Source organism: Oculina patagonica, chromosome 2 (assembly GCF_052425735.1).
Source record: "Oculina patagonica isolate OP01 chromosome 2, crgOcupat, whole genome shotgun sequence".
NCBI classification, from domain to species: domain Eukaryota; kingdom Metazoa; phylum Cnidaria; class Anthozoa; order Scleractinia; family Oculinidae; genus Oculina; species Oculina patagonica.
This window is the reverse complement of record NC_135759.1, coordinates 22,277,129-22,303,459: the sequence shown is the minus strand read 5'-3', so window position 1 is coordinate 22,303,459 and position 26,331 is coordinate 22,277,129. Positions and strand designations below refer to the sequence as shown.

At 40.0% G+C, this 26,331-nt stretch overlaps 1 protein-coding gene across 1 annotated transcript; it reads right to left on the bottom strand.

Annotated features, from left to right (window-relative positions):
• Nucleotides 1-23: 23 nt before the first annotated feature.
• On the bottom strand, nt 24-24,429 carry LOC144643499 (poly [ADP-ribose] polymerase tankyrase-1-like). Its single transcript, XM_078502771.1, has 35 exons — nt 24,213-24,429; nt 22,748-22,816; nt 21,081-21,236; nt 20,127-20,222; nt 19,563-19,599; nt 18,744-18,819; nt 18,536-18,630; nt 17,876-17,942; nt 17,592-17,662; nt 16,573-16,688; nt 16,270-16,391; nt 15,641-15,732; nt 15,469-15,547; nt 14,617-14,788; nt 13,629-13,708; nt 13,356-13,501; nt 12,900-12,966; nt 12,307-12,405; nt 10,534-10,627; nt 10,348-10,394; nt 10,160-10,238; nt 9,498-9,607; nt 8,512-8,634; nt 8,032-8,097; nt 6,584-6,836; nt 5,870-5,955; nt 5,648-5,774; nt 4,368-4,459; nt 3,934-4,011; nt 3,469-3,525; nt 3,331-3,379; nt 2,716-2,793; nt 2,161-2,269; nt 1,719-1,875; nt 24-1,252 (listed from the first exon to the last, which is right to left on the bottom strand). The coding sequence occupies exons 1-35, from the start codon at nt 24,415-24,417 to the stop codon at nt 1,187-1,189; spliced, it is 3,516 nt and encodes a 1,171-aa protein (XP_078358897.1). The 5' UTR covers nt 24,418-24,429; the 3' UTR covers nt 24-1,186.
• Nucleotides 24,430-26,331: the final 1,902 nt, after the last annotated feature.

Here is a 26,331-nt window from a genome sequence, read left to right as displayed (position 1 = left end):
CTTCCAGGGCAATAAACTTCATATAAACAAAAAAATAACATTTATTTAACAAGTCTATCGTTTGCTTACAATCGCGAGCAGGAACGTCTATATTACAGCTTATAGAATTTGATAGCCTAGTAATGCGACGTTCTTCGGGTGAGTTCCGAGAACCGACTTTAAGCTCACGGGAAAGCAATATGACATTTTTGGATCATTTTCCCATGGAGTAACACCTGCTCTAGGTGTCTCAGTGCTTTCGGGAAGTCAACCTCGTGCCCAGGGTCTCGCTCTCCCCGCTCCCCAAAGCTCGGGGGGGGGGGGGGGGACCCTGGAAACGAGGTTGTCGGTAAGTTCGACTGTAATTAAAAATTTGGTTGAAAAAATTTGTACGACACTGCACTGAGTTGAATTGGTTATATTACTACAGATCTAAGTTATTTACAACAAGTTCTAATAATAATTTATAAAAACGGAAAAGAAAAAGCGATGTGATGCACACATTGTCCTCACGTCAACATTTATTCTATAGTAACATTTGGTATGATATTTTACGCGTCTAACTTTACACTTATTTTATGAACAGTACTGTGGGCAACGGTGGCGTATAAGGATGACTCAGAAAGGACGAGACGAAGGTGATATAGAGCCCACAATTGGCAAATATCTAAATTACAAATCATAGAGCACGGCACAACACCCTAAAGCCTTTGTTTAGCAAAAATTTACCTTCGCCACGCATTCTGAGGGTCTCTGGCAATGCTCTGAAAATACTTTAAAGGTCAACAAGAATACAAACAACTTTTTTTCTACTCTGCGTAAAATGCTGAAGTTCTCAATGCAAAACTTCGATACACGGACTCATTGTTCGTCACGCCTTAGGAATGCTGCTAAAATAAATTGGTCGGAATGAAATGTGCTTTGTCTCTATAGCCACGGACAGCTTCATGCTCTACTTCATGTAAGATATATTAAAAATTTTTATTACACTGTACTGTAGACTATATTATTGCGTTGTACACTTTCTTCCCAGTCGACTTGATGGGTAACGGCCTTCGCTCGTCCGTTAAATACGTTCTCCGTCTCCCTGTTATTGCCAATCCTCTAAAATAATTGCTTGACTTCATTCAGTTCCTTTCGTGATACTACAGTTGATAGTTTTCTGTACACTGTAAGATTTCTAGTCGCTATTTACACGCTTTGTTGACTACGGGGAGCCTTCACCGCCCGAGGATTTGACGATCCTATAAGTAATCAGGTACTCTGGATAAGCCTGCAAACAGAAAGAAAAAACAGCAAATATATTGGCAGGTATATCAAGGAAAATGTCAGTTTAGTGAAAATCAAGTTGAAATTCAGTAAACGTCACATGAACTAATACATTCATTTGGCCGAAAACATAGCAAAATACTTGAGACTATACTATAGCGATTTCGTAGCGACACCGGAAAGAAAACGTTGGATGGAGCCTGCAATTTGGCATGAGTCAAAGTTCTCGCGGTCAATCCGACCTGGATTCAAACCATTGTAGTTGGGCAAAAATACAAGAAGTTGAAAAAATGTTATGTAATGTAATGTAATGTAATGTAATGTAATGTAAAACTTTATTTAAACACGGAAAATCGTAACAAAAAGTTGCGCATTCGCGATAATACATAACAAAAAGTTGCTTTTTCGGCAGAAAACGTATTAGTGCCAACGAGGCAAAAGGTTATAAGCCTGAAGGCATGGTGGCTTACTTGTTCTCCTCTGTACACCACATATTCAGCAAATGACAGCCCTTCTGAGCTGGGGCGACCGATTACTGAGTGGTGTCCCGGTGGGGAATGTGCCATCTTCACCGCGGAGAACTGGTAAAACGGCTTACCAAGGGCCACGCGACATAACAGCAGTTGCCTGGGAATTTAAATAAAAACAATTTATTAGATTTTAAGCCGTCGAGCCTCCTCTATCAGTGACAATCTCTACATTGCCTTGACGAGCTTGTGCACATGCTACCGAGAGCTCAGCCTCCTCAGTCGGTCGCTCGTTTACCTCGTCACGCAATCTTTCGAAAAGAATGCGTGACGAGTCACGCAATTTTCCGAGAAAGGATTGCGTGACGAGCTCCGAGGCGACCGAGAGCTGGCACTTTATACAAGAGACCATTAAGAGACACAAACAAATGAGATCCACAGTTACCTTTCGCACAAGTAGCAAGACTTGTCCTTGTGCAGCGCACAGCCAGATCCTCCACCAATGCCGTATACATATTGATTGCTCTTGGAAGAGTTTTCAGCAAAGTAAATACCTGTACAGATGGCAGTGTTAGTTTGTTTAATGAAGACGCATATACTGTCATAGATTTTAGGCATGACTGCGAGGACAAAGAGAACACCGACAATCCTTTTCAGAACTAACTAGGGCATGTTTATCCATTGGCGTTCCTCTACTCCTGCAACACTTTGTCTTTACACCCAGCTTTTTTTCCCTAGGTGGTCAGTTGTTCATCCGTTAACTTGTTGAGGTAACCTGTGGAACAAGTTCTATCCACTCCGAGCGAAGACGGTACTTTACGAGCCAATCAGGTGACAAATATTATAAAGGTCATGGTGATTTAGTGACGCCCCTTTTCCTGCGCTTGATAAAGACCACGTGTTTGTATGACCCTTCCTCGCCATTTGTTGTGTTTTCTTTAATATTTTACGGCTCACATGATAGTACACCTTAACTGGGTGATATCGACAGAAAACTTACCAGCTCCAAACATTCCTCCGATATAAGCATGGCGCTCGTCGAATCCCTTCTGTAGAATAGCGTGAATAAATGCCGAACCTGTACACAAAAAAGAACACGAGGATTATGTACTCAACGTGATAATGTTATTTGTTCAACGTCGGGGAGAATGAGCACCAGCTAAGCGCGCGGGGATATCTGGGATCGTTTGACGCGTCTGCCCGAACGATCCCATGAGCGCTTGCGCGGTCGAGTTTCTGGACTATTAAACGCCTGTGGGAATGTGGGTCATCGATTCTTTGAACGAATTCTCGTGTAAAACCCACCGGACCCGATAATTTTAATTTTAGCTGTACAATCGAAAAACGTGATCACATAAGCTTGAACAAAACTAGCAGGATCAGAATAGAGGTACGCACTATTTCCTTTTCTTTAGACAGTGCTTAAGATATTCACGGTCTAAACCAATAGCTACACTTGATAATCTTGATGATCTGCGGCTTATCCACCTTGTAGGAAGCCTCTGCCTTCGAGCGGTTAACGAAGACCCATGCAAACCTTGACATCCAGCCATAAACCATCTACGTTCGAATAATCAGCCAATAAATTGAATGTATAATTGTTTACAGTACATACCATGAAATAGCATTCTCTCGTTGCTGTGGTTGTGATTGGCTTCGGCAACCTGTAAAGAGTCGATCAACAAATTAGGACCAACTCTGAACTAAAGAGCATAAAGTACACAGCTATTTAAATGCATAAGACAGTTCTCACCTCTCTCCTCCTGTAGACGTATTTATCCCACAGTTTTTTGTTTATAACCCTCTGAATCTAAACAAAAGAAACGTGAACATGCTTATTATTGTCAAAACAACAACAACAACAAAGCCAAGTACGTCTTTTCCTTTTAGGGTCAAACCTCAGGCCATACAATGATTGTAACTTTTGACTCTGTAAATGAAATCCTAATGTGTAACTATTTTAATGAAAGCGACAAAGTAGTATTTTCCCAAACCGGTCAAGTTTCAGTCACCACCTGACCATAGGCTTTACGGACGATCACCTTACACGGAATACTTTCTTGTACATGAGAAAGTTTCTCGTATACATTATGCTACTTCTTAGAAACTTTTTGCAATACAGTTCACTCATAAGACAATAGTCTGAATGCCTGACGTTACGTCTTTGATCCTTTCCCAAAAACCTGTTGTATCGCCTTAACTTTTAACTAGCCCTTACCCTGATAATATTGTAAGAATCAAAGACTCCCCCAGACTGCCCGCCATCCTTCTTGTGTTTCACAACAGTACTCAGCATCTGCAAGCAAGAGAAATATAACAACGAATAACTAACAATAAAACAAGTCAGTTCTAACTACAAGTAGACTAGGATGAAACACGGATGTAGTTTAGCACATCTGCACCCAGATACACAAATACGCGTTTGCTCACAACATACACGTGACCAGCGCCAAGCGCGGGAAAATGCACTTGACCACGTTGCGACTGGTTTGGCTTTTTACATCTGATTGGTTCAAAAGGTAGCACGACGTTTGATTGGTCAAATAGGTATGACGACATCAATCACAAGAGGAAGTTAACAAAACCGTAGCAATTCGAGAGTAGTTTCGACACCTCACTAAATACTGCCCCATTGCATGATTACTACATTACCTCCTCTGCTACGGAAATGTAGTCTTTATCATCCACAGACAGGTCATGGACAACTGTTCCCTGTTGGTTAGAGAAGGTGAAGGGACCACCACCTGAAACAAAAGAGTACAACATTAAAATTAAATAACGCACTAAAATCACTAACCGTAGCACAACTGTTGATGTTAACTACCTTACAGATTCTGTTGGAGGAACCCATACTTTTCTCTCGTAGTAGAACTGGTTGGCCTTGAACCAAACTTATTTCCATATATTTTAAACGCTAGCCGAACCAAACCTACACAAACACTTTACTAGTGCCAACTACTTGGAAGTACCGTATTTATTCGATTAAGCGCCCCAGGCGCTTATTAAATTTTTGGACCTTGAGAGTGGGCGCTTATTCGAGGTGGGCGCTTTCTCGACCCTGGGCCCTTTTTACATTTTCACCGTTTTTAGCAAGTAGTTAGTTTATTTTGTAGTGAACAATGAATAACAATAAAACGCAAAGATGAACCAAAGCAAGACTTTAACAGTTCGTTGGGGGGGGTTGTAAGATACTAAGAAAACTTGTTCTTTGCGTAAGCCTCTTAGTCAAGTGGGAGGTGGGGGTGGGCGCTAAATCGAATAAATACGGTATTATTCCAAATAAAAGCTGAGTTACAAGACAAATCAGGGAAAATCCTGATGATATGTTTATTCTTTGTCCCAGGGCGAAAAGTCATTTGAAGAAAATTTGGAAAGCGACCACTGTTAGTATTTAAGAGCTCAAAAGTGAAGATTTTCCCACTGGCTTAGCCCCCTACGACTCGGCTTAAGCTCGTCATATATAGATATGTCTAAGTCTTTTTACTGTAACTTTTGCCGGGACATAGAATACCGTAGAATTCCGGATATAAGCCCCCCCGCTTATAGGCCCCCCCCGGTTATAGGCCCATCATCCTGGAAACAAAAAAATACATCCGGTTATAAGCCCGCCCGGATATAAGCCCCCCTCTACCAGATGACAGTACTGAATAGGGCTAAATGTTGCTTTATTATGTGCTTTTAACTTAAAAACGTATTGTCATCAACACTCCCTTGGCTCGTTTTGAAACGTTTTTTTTTATTCCGCTTATAAGCCCTCCCGGATATAAGCCCCTCCGTTTATAAGCCCACCCAAAACCCCTTACGAAGTTGTATAAGCCCAGGGCTTATAACCGGAATTCTACGGTATTCATCGTTATACCGGGAATATCGTTATATCGAGGATCGTTATATGGGGGTTCCACTGTATACCGCGACCTGAATGAGCAACTCACCAAGTTCCGGTAGACCTGATATTTTTTCCTTTACGGCCTTCAGGATTTTGTGCCTATGCCCAAAGGCGTGAATTCCAATCTCTTTCAACTCTTCGTGGCCCATATCGACCAGCACATCCCAAGAGATCTGGGTAAAAATATGTTACAAACGATAAGGATAAACAATACTTTCCCACGCTAAATATTCACCGTCTATCTAGAATACTTTTCACAGTCTCTAACCTGCTCCTTTTCAAATATGTCCTTGAGATTATTGAGCTGCAAACTGTCAAGGAACTCTCCCACATCAAGATCCAAACCAGGGTGGCCTTGAAAAAAACAAAAACGTTAGCGATAATTGGAGACCGTCTGGAGAGCGTATCACTCAATGTACTCGCACTCTTAATGTTTAACGCGCTTTAATAGTGACAAGTTTGGACCACCACGCAATCAAGCCAATCTTTTTTTAACCAGATACAAAACGAAACCTGGCGCAGTTTACCTCAAGCCCACGACAAAGGAGAATGAAAACACTCGCTCTCGTTTCGCCTGAAACTCTCATGCGCCCTCGCGATTCTCGTGCCCTCTCGGTGACGCTCGTGCGCTCTCGGCGACTCTCGTACGCTCTCATCGAATTTGAACCTGCTCAAAATTTTCCTTCAAAGTTGTTGAGACGCTTGGCTCGGGCTGATAATGGTCACTGCGAATTAAAGAAAACTTCCACGTGCTATTTAACTTTTCGCAGCTCTCGCACTCATTTGGCTCGAGCCTAACACAACTTTCCCCGCGATTACCACTCGACGGCGCATCTTCTCCCTCCGGGTTCCCGCTACAGGTCTTACTGGGAGGGGGGGGGGGCAATTGCCGTTTCTGGTAAATCTTTACGAAAGCACTACAAAATAATAACTCTCCAATCATTAAACAGCGTACTCGCAACTGCTCCTCAGTGCTCCTTACCTGGCACCATAAACCTTGTCTCCCCAGATCCCTGAGCTTCTGTTATAGATCTCTTATTGACGGCTCCATCGCCTGAACCCGCAGGGCTGTTGGCCAGCAGACTAGCATTGGCTTGAGACAGTGGCAAGCTGGAGCTGTTATTTGGAGAAGAAGGTGATGCACTGCTGCTGGACGGTGTGGCTGGAGCACTGGGCGGGTTGTTAGCTGTATGCGCCAGCATGGCGTCACTCAATAAACATTTCACGTCCTCAGCCTGTGAATGAAAACAAAAACATTGTGATTAGGTCCTGTAAAGCCTCGGCTAAACGATCAAACATTTTCGTCCAACATCGTGTTTCTCTCACACAACATGGAGTGGCTAAATGAGCAAACAATGTTTGATCAAACATTTACCAAAGTGAGCCCACATAACGCTTTGTGCGTATTACCGCTGAAATTATGTCGCGACGTCACATAGATTCGGTTTCTGATTGGTTACTTTTTCCCGCTAAGGCTTGCTTTGTTTGCAGAGGTGGCTAAACGATCAAACTTTTGCGCGTGAAGCAAAATGTTGGATGATAATGTTTGATCTTGACCAAACATGGGAAACCATTTAAATGCAATGTTGAGAGAGGTGGCTAAACGGTCAAACATGCTCTTCCAACATGATGTTGGATGAAATTGTTGATCGTTTAGCCGGCGCTTAACTTTAATTGAAAGGCCAATGAGGCCTTTCTAACCCAAAATTACGCGCATTAGCCAAACTGGACAGACTACAGACAGAAGTTCTGAAAATTGAAAACAACATCCCGAAAATTGAAAGCGACATCCCGAAAAATTTGGACAACGGATTCCTATACATAAACACTGTGTTTGGCGATATGTTTGCACCTCTTTGAAAATAGTGGAAAAACAACGTTGTTGGAACACAACTACATACGAATGGCACGGTATATTAAGTGTGAGCACAGGCAGACCACCCTATGTGTTCGTGGTTAATTATTGTTGTTGACATGAGACGAACAAAGGAAATTTTGAAATCTATAAGGGTTACTGAAATAAAGCTCTGGAAATGACATACCTAAACTACATTTCGCTCTAAATATCTCGATAAAGTTTAATGAAACGTATTTCTTCGCCTGCGCGGGCCGTTTTGTAACAAAGGCGCTTAAAACGGCCCGCGCAGGCGAAGAAATACAACACATGAGTCGATAAACGTTTCATTAAACTTTATTGAGATATTTAGAGCGAAATGTAGTTTAGATATGTCATTTCCAGAACTTTATTTCAGTAACCCTCATAGATTTCAAAATTTCCTTTGTTCGTCTCATGTCAACAACAATAATTAACCACGAACACATAGGGTGGTCTGCCTATGGTGTGAGGATGGGTAAAAGGTCATAGAGGATTTGACATTACTGCAAGAGCAGAGTGACTCGTTAGTTATAATATGTTTTGTAGTTCCTTACAGTAGCGAGATCCAGTGCTGTCTGTGCTTCCTGATTCTTCATAGTAGGATCTGCACCATGAGCCAGCTGAGAAGACAAAAAAACGTCTGGTGATCAACACAAAATTTATCAAAATAACAATACAAATCAGGTATGCGCATTATGAGAATTTAGCAACTGCCCAGTCTAAATATCTGACAAGAACTCTTAAATAAAAAACATTTTTTTCAATGTCCAACCACTGCAAGATGAAGCCCTCTTCAAGCACCCGCAATATGTCATTTCCTGGCGATTTTTTTTCCAGATTTTGCTCCCTCAAACTTTGCAATATAACCCATCCATCTCGGTAGATTGTAGGCCCCAATGCGTTTTCTGGATCTGGGCTGCCAATGTGTTGGTTCATTCGCTGTCCTTTTTGCGTGGCGTGCCATATGTCCAACACAAGTCAATTTTACACTAAAGAAGAAGTCAAACTTAATTGGAATCGTCAAGTATACTAACCAGTAGAGCACATAGCTGAGTTCTTCCCTTCTGAGCAGCTTCATGTAATGGTGTGAAGAGCCAACGGTCTGTGGCATTTACATCTGTGTTGTGCTTTATCAGAAGAGATGCAATATCCACGTGCTAAAATAAACATGAAGATGGATGACAACTAATCAGACTTCCCGCGCAGAAAGCAAAGAAAATTAAACAAAATATCGTTTCCCAAAGTCAGTTCATAACAAAATTATTGGTTTTATGCCAAGACGCAAATTAAGTTGGAGTGTCCCAATAGAAGACGATCGTAACAGTTTTTTCGGTTTCAACAGTTGATAACAAATAAACAATGCCTTCAACGTTGATAACTTGACCTGAATTTGAAGTCAGCCAAAAAAGTTGACCAACGAAATGATTAAATAAAGAAAAATCGACGATTACCAATAAAACACGAAAACCCAAACAAACCCAACCTGGTTATAATGGTTGCAAAAGAATTAGCTTGTTCCGGGCGTTCGGTTAGTTAGAGAGCAGTGCAAAAAACATGAACAAGGGGAGGGGTGTTTGGCCCCAATCAATCAATCAATCAATAAAATTTATTTACCCTCGGAGCTGACGGGGGCTGGCTAGGCCCCTAGCAAAACATATGCTAATACCCATTCTCGTCCTCAGAGTCTATGATCCTTCTGGTCTGCGCCAGGGATCGAGACCTCTGGCTGGTCCCAATTTGTGACCATGCGCAGAGTACTCGTTCTGTGTTTTTAGCCAATTAGATTTATCAGATTCGACAATAAATCTGTGAACCGTGGACTTCCGGTGTTGGAGCCGGCCAAAGCTCTCAATCCCTGGCCCAGAAAAGAAGGACCATGGACTCGTTGAGAATGGCCCCAAACCCCTTGCCATTTTTCCACTTGCCGTTCTTCGCGCTAATCCTGTTTTTCATGCTGCACTGCTCCCCAGCAAACCGAACGTCTGGAACAAGCTACAAAAGAATACAACAATACACTTACCCCATATGAGGATGCATTGTGTAATGGAATTAATCCTCCTTTATCCTGGGCATTCACATCAGCTCCATTCTCCAACAGATGCTCAGCTACTTCAAAATGGTTATAACCAGCTGCATATAACGAAATAATAATCAGCCACTTGCATTTTAACAACTTTATTTGACTAATAACCTTCTAGAGGCTCTTCTGCCTTGTTTGTAAAGGCTCTTAAACAGCCTGACAACTCACTAACTAAAGATACAAAGTTATGTCACATACTGTCAATATGCCTTTAGAGAATACACAGGAAGTTACCTTACATGTATTTGATTACCTTTTCAAAGAGGTACGTGCACTGCGTGCTTAAAGTGCGATTTTCACTTGAGTGTCAAAAGTAATTCGCGTTTACTTTGGTTTTGCATTACTATGCTTAGTGACTTGTTTAAAAAACTCGAGCCACTTTCCCAGCCAATCAGAAGTAAAAACAAAACCAATCGTGATTCGCTCACATATGTTTTCCTGTGCTTCACATGGCTACAAGTATTTGCTTCAAGTTTTGTTTGGTTTACTGGATTGTCCGCATCCTTTGTTATCGTTGGTCAGACCGATAGCTTTGGTTTTGGTTTAACGAGACTTAATCGAAAATCGCTCTAATACTGGCCAATATTATTATTGTCACTCACCAGCAAGATGCAAGGGAGTTGAGTTGCGTCCTTGTGTATCTCTACAGTTGATGTTTTCTGGTGTGGACAGTTTCATGACCTGTAGGAAGTAAATCATTGCCTCTTTTCATTAATTATTCAAATCTCACTAGAATATAGTGGGAAATTTTATGAAAATCAGTATACACCAGTTGGTATCTACAACTTACCCTAGTTAAATTGCCCTTCTTTGCTGCATCAAGTAAAGCAGCGTCGCCTACCAAAGAACAAACATTTCAAAATAATTTAAAATGAACAAATTGGAAATTATTGAGTGACAACCTTGAGTTCCGAAGTGAGGCACAGATTGTATACTTTTGGACACCAATATCCGTAGTACATTTAAAAAAAATAACCTCTCAGTAAGTCTGCTACATCATTATCTCCTTCCTTCACAAGATCCAAGGGAGTTTGACCATCACGAGTCTTCTTCAGAGGATCAGCTCCATGCTGCAGAAATCCAAACAAGAAAAGTTAGGCAGTGGCACAAACTGTTTGTACACTGTATTTCTGCGCAAGAAATCCCTTCCTCGAATAACAGGGTACAGTCAACTCTCTCTAAAATGGTCGGTACCGGCTCCAACTATCCGTTTTAGAGAGGTGTCCGTCTTATAGGGAGTTTAGTGACAGTAAAATGACTGACAAATGGCAGGGACGGGACCAACACAAGGTGTCCATCTTAAAGAAGTGTCCGTCTTCTATTGGTGTCCGTTAAGAGAGAGTTGACTGTATTACACTTCTTGAACAAGAACAATCACCTCCTCTCATTGTCATACCAGCTTAAACTGATGTTACTATTTTAACAGTTGAGCGTTTCTGTTGAGGAACTATCAGCTGATAATTGCCCTGCGGATATTTGATGTTCTTGAAACAATGTATTCTTCCAGGGCTAATATGCTAGTTTTTAAGAACGTCAAACTTCCAAGGAGCACCTTTCAGACCGATAGTAAATGAGACAAAAACAAGCTATCGTTTTTATTGTTCACCGCCAAATTTTCTTCTGCATGCCAATTCAAAAACAAGCATCTTGAATTATTTTTTACCCTTAGATGAAAGGTTTGAAAGCCGAAATTTATCAAACAAAAAAAAAAGAACAGAGAGGAAACCCAATAAATGCAGTGAATTTTAGTGGGGTTTTTCTGTCTGTAGGCCAGCTTGTTTACCAAAAACTTTTACAGACGCATACTATCCATCCGGGTATTTTACTTGCACAGGCACTACGGGCTAATTGTGCCCTCCACCGATGAACACTCTTGTGTCACGTGATCAATTTAAACCAATCAGAATTAAAGAAATTTAGTGGTAAAGCCCCAGAGGAAGACACTGAGATGAAGTCAGTTACAAGGACGTCATTAATGATCACTTGAATGAGTATAAGGCAAGGGGAAACTAAGAATATGTTATCAGGATATGATTTGGTGTTCTGCTGAAGATAAGATAAGAAAAGATATATATCTTGTTAACCGCGAGGGCCGTACTGGGCGAATATTGGCCCGAGGTCTTGACAGTACGGATTGAGCGCAGCGAGGTCCGTACAAAAAAGGCCGAAGGCCAATATTCGCCCAGTACGGTCCCGAGCATGCTTGGTTAATAAGAGATTTATTACACGACTGGAAACTTTGTGTAGTGACAATTGCTACCCGGTAGATGTCCTGGAAAACAATGTGCGGTAAAACTTTTCCGCGCGCTATTAAATAGAAGTTATAATTTATTTCTGTGTTTAAAGTCATTTCATTTTCAAAGCAGTAAACACTCCAACAAAATCTTGCAAAAAAAAATCTTGCGCTTAATCACGCTGGAATTATCGCGGGATCATCCGGGACAAAACCCGGTCCGATACTTGGAAAATATTGGCCCTCGCGGGACTGGAAATAAAGCAATCTGATTGGTTGATTCAGTTATTGGCCCTCGGACCGCCTTAGTCGTGTAATAAAAGAACTTTATTTAACGTGGCACTCCACTTAGCTAAAAGCTACTTTACAGGAAGCCCACAAATAAGAAAACAAATGAATAATAAAACAAAAGGAAAGATAAAAATAAAACTATTAAACAATCTAAAAAGTTAACAGAACAATTTTAACAGGGTATCTTCAATATTCATAAATAAAACAGGCAACAACGCTACCCACCTTCAGTAAAAGCCGGCAGATTTCAAACTTTCCTTTTGCCGAGGCTTCATGAAGTGGAGTGAATTTCCACAGATCAGCTACATTTACCACAGCACCATGCTATAAATATTGTAAAATGCAAAATTTGTTTACTAATCTTTAAAATCATTTATAATTTACATTTATAATTTTCAGAACTACTTGCAACATGAAGCTTATTATACTACAATACCTTTACAACAATTTTAAGGAAACAAAATAAACTGGAATAAAAAAAAAACATCTTATAAGCTCCTTAGGATATAAGCCCCCCTCTACTGGATGACAGCACTGAACAGTTCTACATGTTGCTTTATTATGACTTTTTAACTTAAAAACCTATTTTGGTCAACACTGCCATGGCTCGTTTTGAAACATTTTTTTTTTTCATTCCGCTTAAAAGCCCGCCCTCCTGGATATAAGCCCCTCCATTTATAAGCGTAAGCTTATAAAGGTGTCGAAGATAGACAAACTAGGTAGCAATTTGTCAGTAAACAATGACCCTGGAGTTGCTGAAAAAAATCAGTGGTTACTGCTCCAGGCACATCTCTAAACAACAGGCTTCATTGCATTACCTTTACAAGAAGTTCAGCAACTTCATAATGACCATACGAACAGGCATTATGAAGAGGAACCAATCCTCTGAAAAAAAACAACAACAAATTAAAGCAATTTTGCATTCCATACTGATAACAACAACAAAAACAACTTGAAGAACAGATAATGATGACACAACAAAGAGAAAGAAATATGTTTGGTATTTTTGGTGTCGATCCTGGGTAAAGTTTGCTTTCAGACTAAGCATTACTTGTGAAGTATAACTTCCATGAGTGTCAAATTTTAAAGCACAAAATTTAACTTTACAAATATTTTATGCTGTACTATCAAATATTTGCATCAACAAGCAGAGTTTAAAGGAAAAATTCTGGTCGGAAGATGCTCAGCTCATTTCTACACACCTACACAAGTGATAATTAGAAGACTGGGGTTAATTGTTCTATAATTTTAAAAAATAATAAGCAGTTTAATACCCCTTGTCCTTGGCATGTACATCAGCTCCATTCTGCAGTAAGTACTCTACAACTGCAACTCTGTTGTAACCTGCAGCAAAATGAAGAGGTGTGCTATGCCGTCCCTCAAGATCCCTACAGTTCACTGTCTGTGGTGTGCACAGTTTCTGTAACAAAGATGAAAAAAACAAACGGCTGAATAAACATACACTGAAAAGATTGCCCATGCTTTTGACGAGTTTCAGATTTAACAAAAGCTGGTCGCATGCATGTCGCAAGATCATTGCCTTTTACCTTGACAACTTCCATATCTCCAGCTCTTGCAGCCTCAAGCAACTGCTTCTCCACATCAGAACCCGTTGACGGTGGATCCTCTGCAAGAAAAATGCCTGAACTTGAGTACTCCAGATTTGTTTTTGGCAACAACCTGAATGCTTATTGTTTAAGGGACACTGAAAACAAACTAGCTCTTCCACAACCAAGCATTGATTATCTAAAGAGGAGTTTTTCATGGAGTGGAGCTCAGTTGCAGGACAACTAACCCCCAGAATTACGGCAAGCAACTTCTTTAAGCCATTTTACAGCAACTGAGTCACCACAGTTTTAAGAAAAACGTGTAAACATGGCCTCCAAGCTAAGAAAAGCAGTGTCTACTGTTTTGAATTTTATTGTTATACTTGTAATTAGGTTGGTAGTTAGTTGATAATAATTTTAAAATGTCTAAATGTTTGTGACAGCAACTCAAAAGTGGCCCAACACGCGAATGAATTCAACCACAACATGGATTTCGACCAGGCAACCATCGTGGCTAGGATGACGGACTATCACAAGAGGCTCTTCCTTGAGGCATGGCATTCTCTAAGGGACCAGAACGCGGGAAATGAACAAATTGACATTCCCGACATTTACAAGTCGCTAGTGTGACATTTAAAGTCTCGCGCAGTGATCGCGTGCTTTCACCATGTCACGCGTGTTCTGTGAGACACTCTCGCACGCGCATAATGTAACCGTTGTAAGCCGTTGGCTTTTTTTCAAAACCGAGGAAGGCCGAAGATTCTTGGCCGAAACGTCTTTATAAGAGTTTCAAACAAACGTTGTTTAAAACATTTGGTATTAGTCAGTGACAGACAAATATTTGAGTTATGTCATATCTTATCGTAAGGTACTCCAACCAAGACAACAGGGGGAGAAATGAAAGGGAAGCCATGCACCCCCCCCCCCTCCCCACTACTTGCAAGTTATCTTCCACTAACTAACTGGAAAAAATGCAGTTCCTAGGTACCTTGCAGAATTTTTTGAACAGGTTCAGATGCCATTTCTGCTGCAGTGTGGCCTTGAAATGATCGCAAAGTAATGTCTGCTCCATGTGCAAGCAGAACACGACAAGCTGAAACCTGCCCAGCTGCTGCAGAGCGATGTAATGCTGTCTCCCCTAATGCATCCAAAGCATTGACCTGTAGTAAAATAGAATTAAAAACATTTATAAATTAATTAATTTCAAACCCAGGTAGCTTGCCATATCAGTGATGAAGGTTGTCCAATACACCCGCATAGAGTTGACCTGGTTGTATATTTCTCTAAGTCTTTCCCGAATTCACTTCAAGTGGTAGGAAAAGTCTGCTTCGAGCCTAGTGGCCCATACAGGCCGGAGCTTATCCCGGTTTCCGTAGCATTAAGCGACTAGGAGTATTGCTACTCCCCCCTGGATGGGATGCTAGTCCATCGCAGGGTTACCCCCCAGCAGTAAATTCGCCGGTACCCATTTATACAAAAGTGTAAACTGTTGGAGGATTGAGGATTGAATTTCAGAGTTCACAGATCACTGAAAACTGAAAGAATAACTGTTATACCACAGTCACAGACTCCAAAAAATAAATTAAACGCTGCTCAATTTCTACTAGTCAAATTAAAACCTCTGCTTTAAAATACCTTATGTAAGAGGCACCTGCTATATACTGTAGAGGACAGAGAATCATGGTCCCAACAACAAAAGAACACTAGACACATTATACAAGGTGATTGCTAAGGTTTTCTCTTATATGAAATTTGAGTTTAAATAGAACCCATAGAACTCAAAATAACTCAGCATACTAAGTGAGAAATCATATAAACCAAGTTACAGAATACCCCCTACTTTGGCTCCACTTTTGATTAACAGTTCCATTGCATCAAGATGTGCTTTTTCTGAGGCAATATGAAGTGGTGTCAGGGAACTGCAATAAATTGAAAAACACCATTACTAACAGATGTCAGATGTGGTATTTTTGGAGTAAAAGAATACTGTATATTGTTAGTCAAGTTCTTACTCTTTATTTTGTAAGTTGGTATCTGCTCCTTTCTTTAGCAGTAATTCAATGGCAGCTTTCCTCTTTTGACAAACAGAACTCACTGCAAGGTGCTAATGACAAGAGAAATGTGCATTATTAAATCAAAATTGCCACTTTTAGATTTCATTAATACTTGATAGTGTCAGACGCAGCATGTGAATTTTTCAATTTTAATTGGTAAATATTTAAAAAAAAAGAGAAACAAGTTCAATCATTGATTAACAATGACTGTATGCAGACTGAACTCAGGGTTCATGGGAAAGAATAATTATAAGATATTTAAAATGAAACAACACTACACAAAAGTACTGCTCAAAAAACTCTCACTTGAATGGATATACAGTCTATATTTTGCGTGAAACTGTCCAAATTACTGTCAGGAGTGTTAATTTGGTATATCTAAATTAAAGATAAATTTAGACAAAAATAATGGTACATAATTTATTCAACTGTGCACACATTTGAATTTGAGTTTGGGTTGGCCATGTAAAAATCTTAGTTGCAAAAAAAACCAATGCTGCAACTGCAAGTTCAAGTAATTAAAATGACCAAAAAATGTTGTCACAATCAGTTTGAATGATCTGCTACAATTAACAAGCACTGCATACCATTGAACTTTCCAAAGTAAGGGGGTGCTGGAAGTTAATGATGTCTGGTGTGATATGCTTCTTCAGTTTTGTGCAGTCGCATGATTTGGCTGCTTCCAACAATTGATGGCCCTTAAACTCAACTGATAAGAAAGAAAAGTAAAATATAAAAACAATAATAGCAATGGATATCATCAATAAGCTCTCAGACATCTAGTACATGTAGGGGTTGAAAATAATAATATTACCAGAAAACATTTTCTCATCTTTTAAAGACAGCTACACAAGACATTTTTTACATTATTTTTTTCTGTTTGTACATACAGGAAAGCTTATCCTGAAGTTCTCTTGTAGGAGCAGCATCAACAGCAGCTTTGGAATGACAGTTGAGTAATGTGGGATCAGCACCATGAGCCAGTAGCAATGAACACACCTCCACCCTGGTGTAAGAGAAAAAATGAAACATTGCTTAATCGCACCAGCAATCTACCGGTATTCACTATGTGGAGTGTAATGCTGCTTCCATGACAGGAGAACAGCCTAGTACTTTGTATGTTTTGATCAACAGGTACATGTTAACTGCCATTCAATGCAAGGGTGTTGTGAATTATTCAGACATTAATTTATAGTGAAAATTTTTAATTAGGAATGAACGTTTATTCATTTGTCTCATGATAGAATCGCTATATGATGTTGATTGCGACGTTTCGACTGCAATACTGCTAGTCTTCATCAGGCGATGAGGTCGATTGTTTGTGTGTCACCATTTATGCACGTTGGTTTGCTGCTATTGGTGCATTTCGATCCCCATTATTATTTGGACTAACAGATGTTGTTCCCTCAGAGGTCCAACTTGTAGTTGAACGGCTGTTGCATTTTCTGATTGTAGGTATCCACGCTTCAGGAATTTCAATTCTGCTGTCTCTATTGATGTTATTAGGATGAAGTCTTATTTGGATAGCCTCTTCGACCCTGCATGGGTATCGGTGAGAGACACAACTGATAAACTTGACTTGATTGCATGCCAGGAAAATGCGGAGGTTTGTGTATGTACAAGCCGTATGTCTCTGTCATGAGCAAGCCGTATGTCTTTGTCGTGTTCTTTTAACCTGTCTTGTATCGCTCTCCCTGTTTCCCCTATATATACTTTGCCGCATTTTCTTTGCCGTCTTGTTTGCCTGTTTGACACAACTCTTCGGTCTTACTTGGTGCGACTGAAAGATGCCCTAAAACCAGACAAACAAGATGGTATTGTCTACAGAATTCCATGAGAACACAGAATTCCTTGGCTCCAATTAATGCTGTTCTTTTGTAGGTTTAATCTGATAAGTAATTAAATTCACCTCGCTTTGGAAGCTGCCTCGTGAAGAGGGGTGAACTGCCATAAGTCCATGGCATTTACACTTGCACCATGCTACAGAGAAAAATAAAATACTTTCTTTTAGATTAGCTCTCAAACAAACTCCTCAATATCAAATAGCCACCAGACATTTTTCAAAGATAATATAAAATTAAACCACAACATATACAAAAGATAGTCTTAAGGAAGCCAGGGCTAAGGTTGACATTCATTTATGCTTCTGATTAATTAACCAAAACATGAATGGTTCCTGTTTCAGTTCATTACCTTTATCAACAATTCTGTGACATCGTAATGCCCATATGAGCAAGCATTGTGTAGTGGGACCAAACCCCTGAAACAAAACCAAATAATGCACATTTAATCAAATATCAGGCCACGATCATGTGATAATGTGTTGCCAATTGATAATAGTGGCAAAGGAGGGGAGAAGAAAAGGTCCTTGATCTTGTTTCACATACATGTACACAAACAAGTGTAACCCCTCTTCTTCCAAACAAGTCACACACTGGTTTTCATGTGCCATGCAAAACCTCTTTGCCACCTTCCTCAACAATAAAATGCTGAGATCAGACTGATCAAGAATACATTTAAATACACTAGGGCCGTAGTTAGTAAGAGGCAAGAGGAGGCACTTGCCTGGTCTAGATTTTTTCCCAAAACATACCGTACGTTAAGGTGGGAAAATAATCCCCATTTGACTGTCTTTTGATTGATTTTTCTAAAGAAATACCTCATGAAAAATGCTGAATACAGTGTTTCAGAGCTTTTAGATTTCAAAATTTTCTTTCCAGGCACCGGTTGCGGCTCGTGCCTTTGACACTCACAACTTTTGCCTTGTCTATGATGTCAAAAGTCTGGTAACGACCCTGTTAACTAGTGCTAAACAGTAGGCAAAAATGTTCACTTCATGCACTGATCACTTACCCTTTGTCTTTAGCATGTACATCTGCACCATGCTGTAATAATAGCTGAACCACTCTGACTCTGTTGTATCCAGCAGCTAGGTGCAGTGGAGTTGACTGACAGTAAACAAAATCAAATTAGAAATGATTTATATAATTGCACACAAAATGCTCATTTCCTTTCAAAAAGTAATTTATAAGGATTTTTTTCTTTTAGGCTTTAAACCAACCTTTCTTCCATCACTCGCATGGCAATTCACATTCAAAGGAGTAAGAAGTGACATAAGCTTTTCTTCATTGCCGCTTCTACAAAAACAAATTACCAGTATAATAAAGCAAATTAAAACTTGCATTGCAATAAGACAATAATTTATAAATGTTTCAATCCTCAAAATGTCTCAATTCTTGACAGTTACATGTAAAACCAACTCAGTGACTGTATAGGTGGTTTTCACTGTCACGCCGCGAAAAAATAAATCTAAAACTATTGAGTCAAAAAAAAAAATCAAGAATATTACAGGTTGTAGAAAACTACTATATCAAGTACTTGTCTAAGTCTCATGTCTGTATGGTATTCCGTACTCGAGTTATCCATCAAAATGCTTCACGCAAATTTTGAGAGCACAGTATGGAGACGCCATGTTGGAGCCCAACTGCTTGGGCTCCAACATGGCGGCCGGAAATCAACGAAAACATCTGGCATTCGCTTCGGCTACAAAAAGCGGTCAAATCACCATCATGAACAAGTAAACATTCAGATGAACACTTCTCGCAAAACCTCAACTGTTCAGATTGTTAAAAATAACAGGATTAGGCATTTTTTTTTCAAGCATACGTGACAGCCTTCTGGCGGCCATCTTGATGTCGTGTGGCGTGAAACTCCGAAATTCAAAATGCTCTATCTTGAAGAAGGCGGATGCTATCGAGCTAAAAACCTTCAACAAGATATGTATTAAGGACTTCTAATAGCCAGTGAAGGATAAAAACTCAGGGGCCTTGCGATTCTGGATTTTAGAATTTTGATGACGTCACATGAAAACCAAGAATACCTTGCTGCCTCCAGTAACTCATCCTTCTTGTACTCCCCTGAAAGAGATTATGAAAGCCAAATTTGTATCAACAGGGAATATTAACAGCTACTAGTATACGATGTACTTTAATTGTAATATTGTAATTGTTCTAGTAGACAGTATAAAGGATATTGGGTGATAGTTGGTAGGTGGGGGTGTGCGGCTGGGACTCTGAAACCCTAAGCCTGAACCAGACAATGTTCAGCTGATTTTGCCACCGTATACTAGACTAGACACCAAAAACCGCTACCCTATCTCAGACTTGCTTTTTTTAGAACTGTATCACTAAATAGTGCTTTAAATGGAAAACCATCTGTCAACAACATTTCGAGTTATCAGTTTCCTGACAAATGATACCCTATTCTAGACCCAAACTCTCTGATTTCTATACCATATCCCAGAATAAACTGCTTGAAAACCATACCCTTAACAGCAGTACATAGCTCGTACAAGGGAGTGCCCCCCCCCCCCCCCACTCAGCCTACAACGTAAGGCACTTTCAAGCCATAAAACAAGAATTAAATGTTTTGTGAGAACTCCTACCTGTTAAAACTAATTTAGCAGATGTTTCAGCAACATCTAATGCTGTCTTCCCATCTGTATTTCGAATGTTAGGGTCCGCACCATGTTGCAGAAGGACTACCGTAAAGGAAATTGAAAAATTGTACCAAAATAAATTGGAGAGCTACAAGACACAAAACTGAAGAGTAAAAGTAAAAGAAACTCAAAGATAATAAACCAATACGATGAAGCTATAAATAAGGTAAATATTATTAATGAATTCAATATCATTGTACTTAAAACACTTTAAAAGTACTATTTTTTTGTTTTTTTGTTTTTTGGTCAAAACTAATGTGTACTACAAGGTGTAATAGTTAATGTGTTATACATGTTCTTGGGATAATATGAGAAGGACTACATGTATAGTGTATCCAATCTAAAGAGGAGTAGTACCAGTAATTCCTTTACATGTTACAGAAACAAAAGGAGAAGCCACGAGCCAAGTGGCCCACACTGCCGGAGCTTATCCCGGTATCTGTAGCATTAAGCGGCTAGGAATATTTCTACTCCCCCCTGAATGGGATGCTAGTCCATTGCAGGGTTCCCCCCCAGCATTATGTCACCAGTACCCATTTATACACCTGGGTAGAGAGAGGCACTATGAGAGTAAAGTGTCTTGCCCAAGAACACAACACCAGTGACCCCGGCCGGGGCTCGAACTCGGACCGCTCGATCCGGAGTCTGGCGCTCTAACCATTAGGCCACCGCGCCTCCCTTTACAGAAACAAGGATAAGCCCAAATTTGTGGGCTACTGAAACATGTACATGTATAGACTTTTCCTTACATTTTTTCTTAAATTCAGTAAATTTAATAACTTCAATCATGAAGAGCATGCACATGCATGGACTCATATCACCATAGAGACCAGACAGAAAGGCCAAATCTACAAAATGATTTGCAACAAGTGATATGGTACAACCGAGAGAGCTACTTACCAACACAAACATCCACTTTCCCTTTTACTGCAGCCTCATGTAAAGGGGTATAATTCCAGTTGTCTCTTGAATTAGGGTCAGCACCCTGCCGCAACAGTAATCTGACAACTTCCGCATGGCCAAAGGAACAGGCATTATGTAGTGGAATTAAGCCTCCTAAAAAAAGGATGGATGGCAATTTTAAAAGTGATGTTGGTTCAATTTGTCATGTCACCAAACTAAGACAGTCTGGATAACAGAATATCATTAGCGAGGTCCTGTTAGGGGGAGTCTTTATGTCCCCCGTCAGAATTTCAAATCTTTCCACATCACTTTTTCAAAAGGTTCGCATGCCACTGTTGGAGTTTCGAATTCATCCATAGGCTGCCTCAGAAGATTTTGGAAAACTGAAGTAGCTAAGAAGTGTTTTCCTTTATTCTGAGCAGGTACAAAGAGAACATGGCGAGAATTTTTCAGAATGATGGATCATTTTGTATTACTCAACTAAAGCAGCAATTTTCTACCTCAAAAATGAACTGTTAGAGCGTAAGATTGCATCCGTTCAATGCATGAGAATGGTTTTTACAATGTACAAGATGGGAGTTCACACAAAAGGGTAAATTGGCAAAGGCTATTTGGCCTAAAAGCCGCTTAAAAGAGTGCCAATGTTGCTGTTGATTTTGCTTTTTTCTTTGTCGCTGTTGTAATTTCACGGGAGAACCTTGTGTTCGTCGTCATTTCAGCTTCTTCATGTCGCCGTTTCAGAGCCATGTCGCCCATCGGAATTTTCCCCTAACAGGGCCTCATTAGCACTGCCAGATTAATCGAAAGTATGAATGTAAAAGAGCCAACTTGCTAGTTGGAAAATGACAAAAAATCAAATCCAAAAATAGTTTAAAAAATTTTGCTGGGGATAATTGGAACATCTATTTGCTCAATGTAGCTTTAGTATAGACAGGGCCCAGGAGGTAGGAGGGGACTCTCATGTGAAAGAGATGCCGGGGGGGGGGTACTCCCTATATTGGCCTATACGGGGAGGCTCCACCCAAAAGGGGTACCTTTTTTAGGCTTCAGGTATATAAAAGAGCAGGGATTTCACAAGTTTAGGTATATAGAAGGGTATGGGAATCTGTCATTTAGGTTTTTGAAAGGGCCTTTACAGCGGCGCCCGGTGACCACTTTTTTCCTTCTTCCGTGCGTTTTCCATCAGGTCACTGGACCTGTCCTTGGCTTCTGTTGGTGGTGGTTGCCGGAATGTGAATTTGGTGGTCACACTTTGGGCGCCTTGCTGTAATTAAAATATTTCGATCAGATCCAATTTATGGCTGTATTATTTCAATTTATTAAGCGCTACTTGAAAATGACAAGAAAATATCATGTTTTAAGTGTATATCATGACTTTCAGGTATGTGAAAGGGGTACCCTTTTTCATTAAAAGGTATACGAAAGGGGTACAATTTCTGGCAAAATGGTATATAAAAGGGTAAGGGGTAAGAGCTCGGGGCAGAGCCTCCTGGTACAAAACTTTTTTGGGTACTCCCCAGGAAGAGATGGTGATGCTCATCGGAAAATTTGAAGCATTCCTGTCCCTTTCATATGGGGAACCAGTATCATATGGATTATACTGTTCTTGAGCACAACATAGAAGTAACTAATTTTTTTCTTAGGGAAAAATAACAAAATCTCACCATCGTCTTTAGCATGGACATCAGCTCCATATTGCAGCAAGTATTCTACAACCTCTTTTCTACCAAAGCCTGATTTATGAGGAGAGGAAAGGATCAGCTTTATAAAAATTATTTGTCCCCATGAATTGGGCGATTGTTTACTGATTGCTTTAATATGCCTGTCCACAGGAGAACGATGTACAGCTAATTCGAGAAAGGTTGTCGGAAAAAAAGCACAAAAGTGCATGCGACAAGACCGAGAGGCAGTATGTGTAGAAGTAGAGAGCTACTGCACATGCTGAATAATAATAAGATGGCGACATGACAAACGCGAATTTCAGTACATTTTCTTTATCCTCAGACATGTCGACACAAGGTACTTTTAGACCCCTGAATTTTAGAAGAATTTTCAAAACTCAAAGACATGCGGCAGTAAAAGTAAAGCTACAGAAAAAGGTCTCCTGATTGGAAAAACAAAATCTTCACTTGCAAAAATACTGAGAAACTTGTACATTTCCTCTAGGCCAATATGCAAAATTCCATTGAATACCCAGACCACCTTTCGGTCTTGTCGCGTCCAATTTTGTGCTTTTTTCCGACAACCTTTCTCGAATTAGCTGTATGTAAGAAATCATAAAAACACTTAAAACGTAGGTGTATATATGTGGACCATTAGCCTAACTTTAATCTTGACAGTATTTTAAAAATACCAGTGGAAACACTCTACTTCCTTGAGGGCTTCTGATCATGAATCATATAAGGGCAAACTACTACATTGCACTAGGAATCTAGTGTTGATTTTGCCATGTGAAATGTCTCTCTCAGCGGGATATATAAGCGATGTATTGTTTGATTTCGTGTTTTAAAGTCACAATGGTGGTGCTTTAAAAAGTGCTCGCATGCATTCAATACAATTATTAAACGAGTCTCAAGTCCTAGTTTATGGTGATATCTGAAAAACTGTAGAATCAATGAAAGGTTAACAGCAAAGTTTTGCAATTAAGACACGTCTTCAGAAATGCGACTGGCTTGGGAAAACATTTGAGGATCTCGTAAAATTTTAGCCACATATCTCACGCAGTGCTATCACAGTTTAAGCTTGTTAAAGATGCGATTTTCTACTTGTATTTCTTAGTTTTTTAGAGCAAACAGGGAAATACGAAATAAAAGGTTACTCTTTAGGCGAAGAAGCCTACAATGAAATTTTTTACGTAAAAAAGAAGATAAGAATCAGTGAAAAGAACGAGTTCTTCAGCACAGATCGAGGAAATGGTGTACATTGTCAACACTCTTGACATTTGTAGAACTCGATATTTACAACACGAGTATCTTCAATTTAACAAGGGTTTAACAGAGCAGGAAATTTTAGATCGAAAAACATAAAAGTACAAGTTCCATACTTGAGGAAAACGACTGACTTTCTTTCACAAATGTTGACATCGACAGCGCCATTTGTATAATTTTTGTTTTTATCGAGTTAGCTTACCTGCTGCAAAGTGAAGCGGAGATGACTTTCTGCCGGCGGTATCTCTCAGATTTACATTAGAATTAACGTTTACTATTCTTCGAACTTTTGTAACGTCGCCATTTCTACAAGCCTCGAACAGTTCTCTTCCCCCTTCGCTTGTTTCCGCATCAAAGCTATGGCTACTATGGCTCTCATGAAGAGGCCTTCTTTCTCTTGTCGCCATATTGGCTTGGCAGCCGCAAGCATAATTAGCGCTAGTGACGTCACCACGGTGATGGATTATTCAAAGTACCGCTTGAATAAAAGCAAGGAAGAAGAAATCTGAGAAATCTGGAGACTGAAAGGCATGTAGCCCTACATGAAACAAACCGCGATAGCTCTGTTGAAATGTAGAGATTCACTAAAAACCGTCTTGTACGTATGTCTTTTTTATTAAGCCTCTAGATCTAGCCTACGTGTAGAAAAAAAAAAGCGGGAGGTTTGTTTTTTCTCGGGGAGTGGGGTTGGGTAGGGAAGTCAAGGTCTGACAGGGGAATAGACCTTTTGTAGCCTACTTGTTATTCTTTTGTGAAGGTTGTTTGCAAAATGAAGACCGAAGACTTAAGACCGATGAACGGAAACCGAGATGGAAGACAGAAAAATGAAACTTCATTAATTTTAGGCCTTTCAAATTCCAGGCTTGGTCTTCGTTTTGTAGACACCCCATGCAAATGGCCCTCCAAGCCTCGCTGCAGGGTCAAATATCTTTTGTTGCTTAAACATGCCCATGTTATATGTGGGACAGGTTTTTCCCTTTTGGGGGGGGGGGGAGGGGGAGGGCACTCCCTATTATGGACTATACAGGAAGGCTATGGCCCAAAGCAATACTTTTTTCAGGCTGGAAGTATACCAAGTAAGAGGTTCATCAGTTGAAGTAAAAATAAAGTTAAGGCTGATTGGAAAGTATTGGAAAAAGAAGGAAAAAGTGACGTCTGGGTATTTAAAACGGTCTTTCAGAACATTTCAGAAAGATGAACCTTAGCTTGTGGTATTGATCAAAACATTTTAAGGAAAAGTTTAGAAGATGAATGCAATTATATCTACACTATGGTTTTGTGAAAGGGGTACCATTTTCAATGGAAGGTATAGGAAAGGGTTATCTCTATTTCTGGCAAATATGGTATTTACAGCAAGGCGCCCAAAAGTGTGACCACCTTTAATTAATTCACATTCTTTCGTGCAACCACCATCCAATCAGAAGCCAAGGACAGGTCTCAGTTGACTTCTGATTGGATTAAATCTGCACGGAAGAATGTGAATTAATTAAAGGTGGTCACACTTTTGGGCGCCTTGCTGTAAAAGGGACATAGCCTTTCGGGTCACACACATGAGTGGCGAAGCCACAAGAACAAGTCAGCAAGCAAAGCAAGCCAGCAGGGAGCCAGCAAGGAAGTGCACTATCTGGCTGGCTACCTGCCAGCTTGCTTTGCTTGACGACTGGTTCTCACGATTTTGCCTAAATGTGCCTCCACAAAGAATTTAGCTTTGTTGAGCACCCCTTCCCCCATAACCCTGCACCCAAGATTCAACTACTGGATAAATACTCCTTGAACAACCAGTTGCTGTTTTATTTGATACGTACGCAGGTCAAACTATGGCAACAATACAGCTGATGTGGACCTATTATAACCTAAAAATCATTAATTAAAAATAAATATTTTTTTAATGCCCTTCTTTGTAAAAGTTCCTTTGAAGAAAGTCACTTTACTTAGTTGGTCTTTGTTATGTGATTGCAATAAGAGGTCCTTTGTGCTTGGATTCAGTAAAAGTGAAAACTGGGAAGTAGCCTATTGTTCAACCCTCAGCTTAAACTCTATAATTCTATAGCTAATCTTCATTTATACACTGGAAACCCAATTACTCAAACCTCCAAGCGAAATGAAAATTGGTTCAAGAAAACAAGGAGTTCAAGAAAGCTGGAATAAAATTACAGCATTCGACAATCCAAGGGAAACAACTATTGTTTTAGGAGGTTCAAGAAATTAAGGGTTTGAGAAATCAGGAGGGGAATTTTTCAGCTAGAATGCAGACTGCAGGTTGCAGAATGATGGTCAGCCAGTTGCTCGCAGTTAGCTTTTGCTCCAGTTTGCTTGTATCT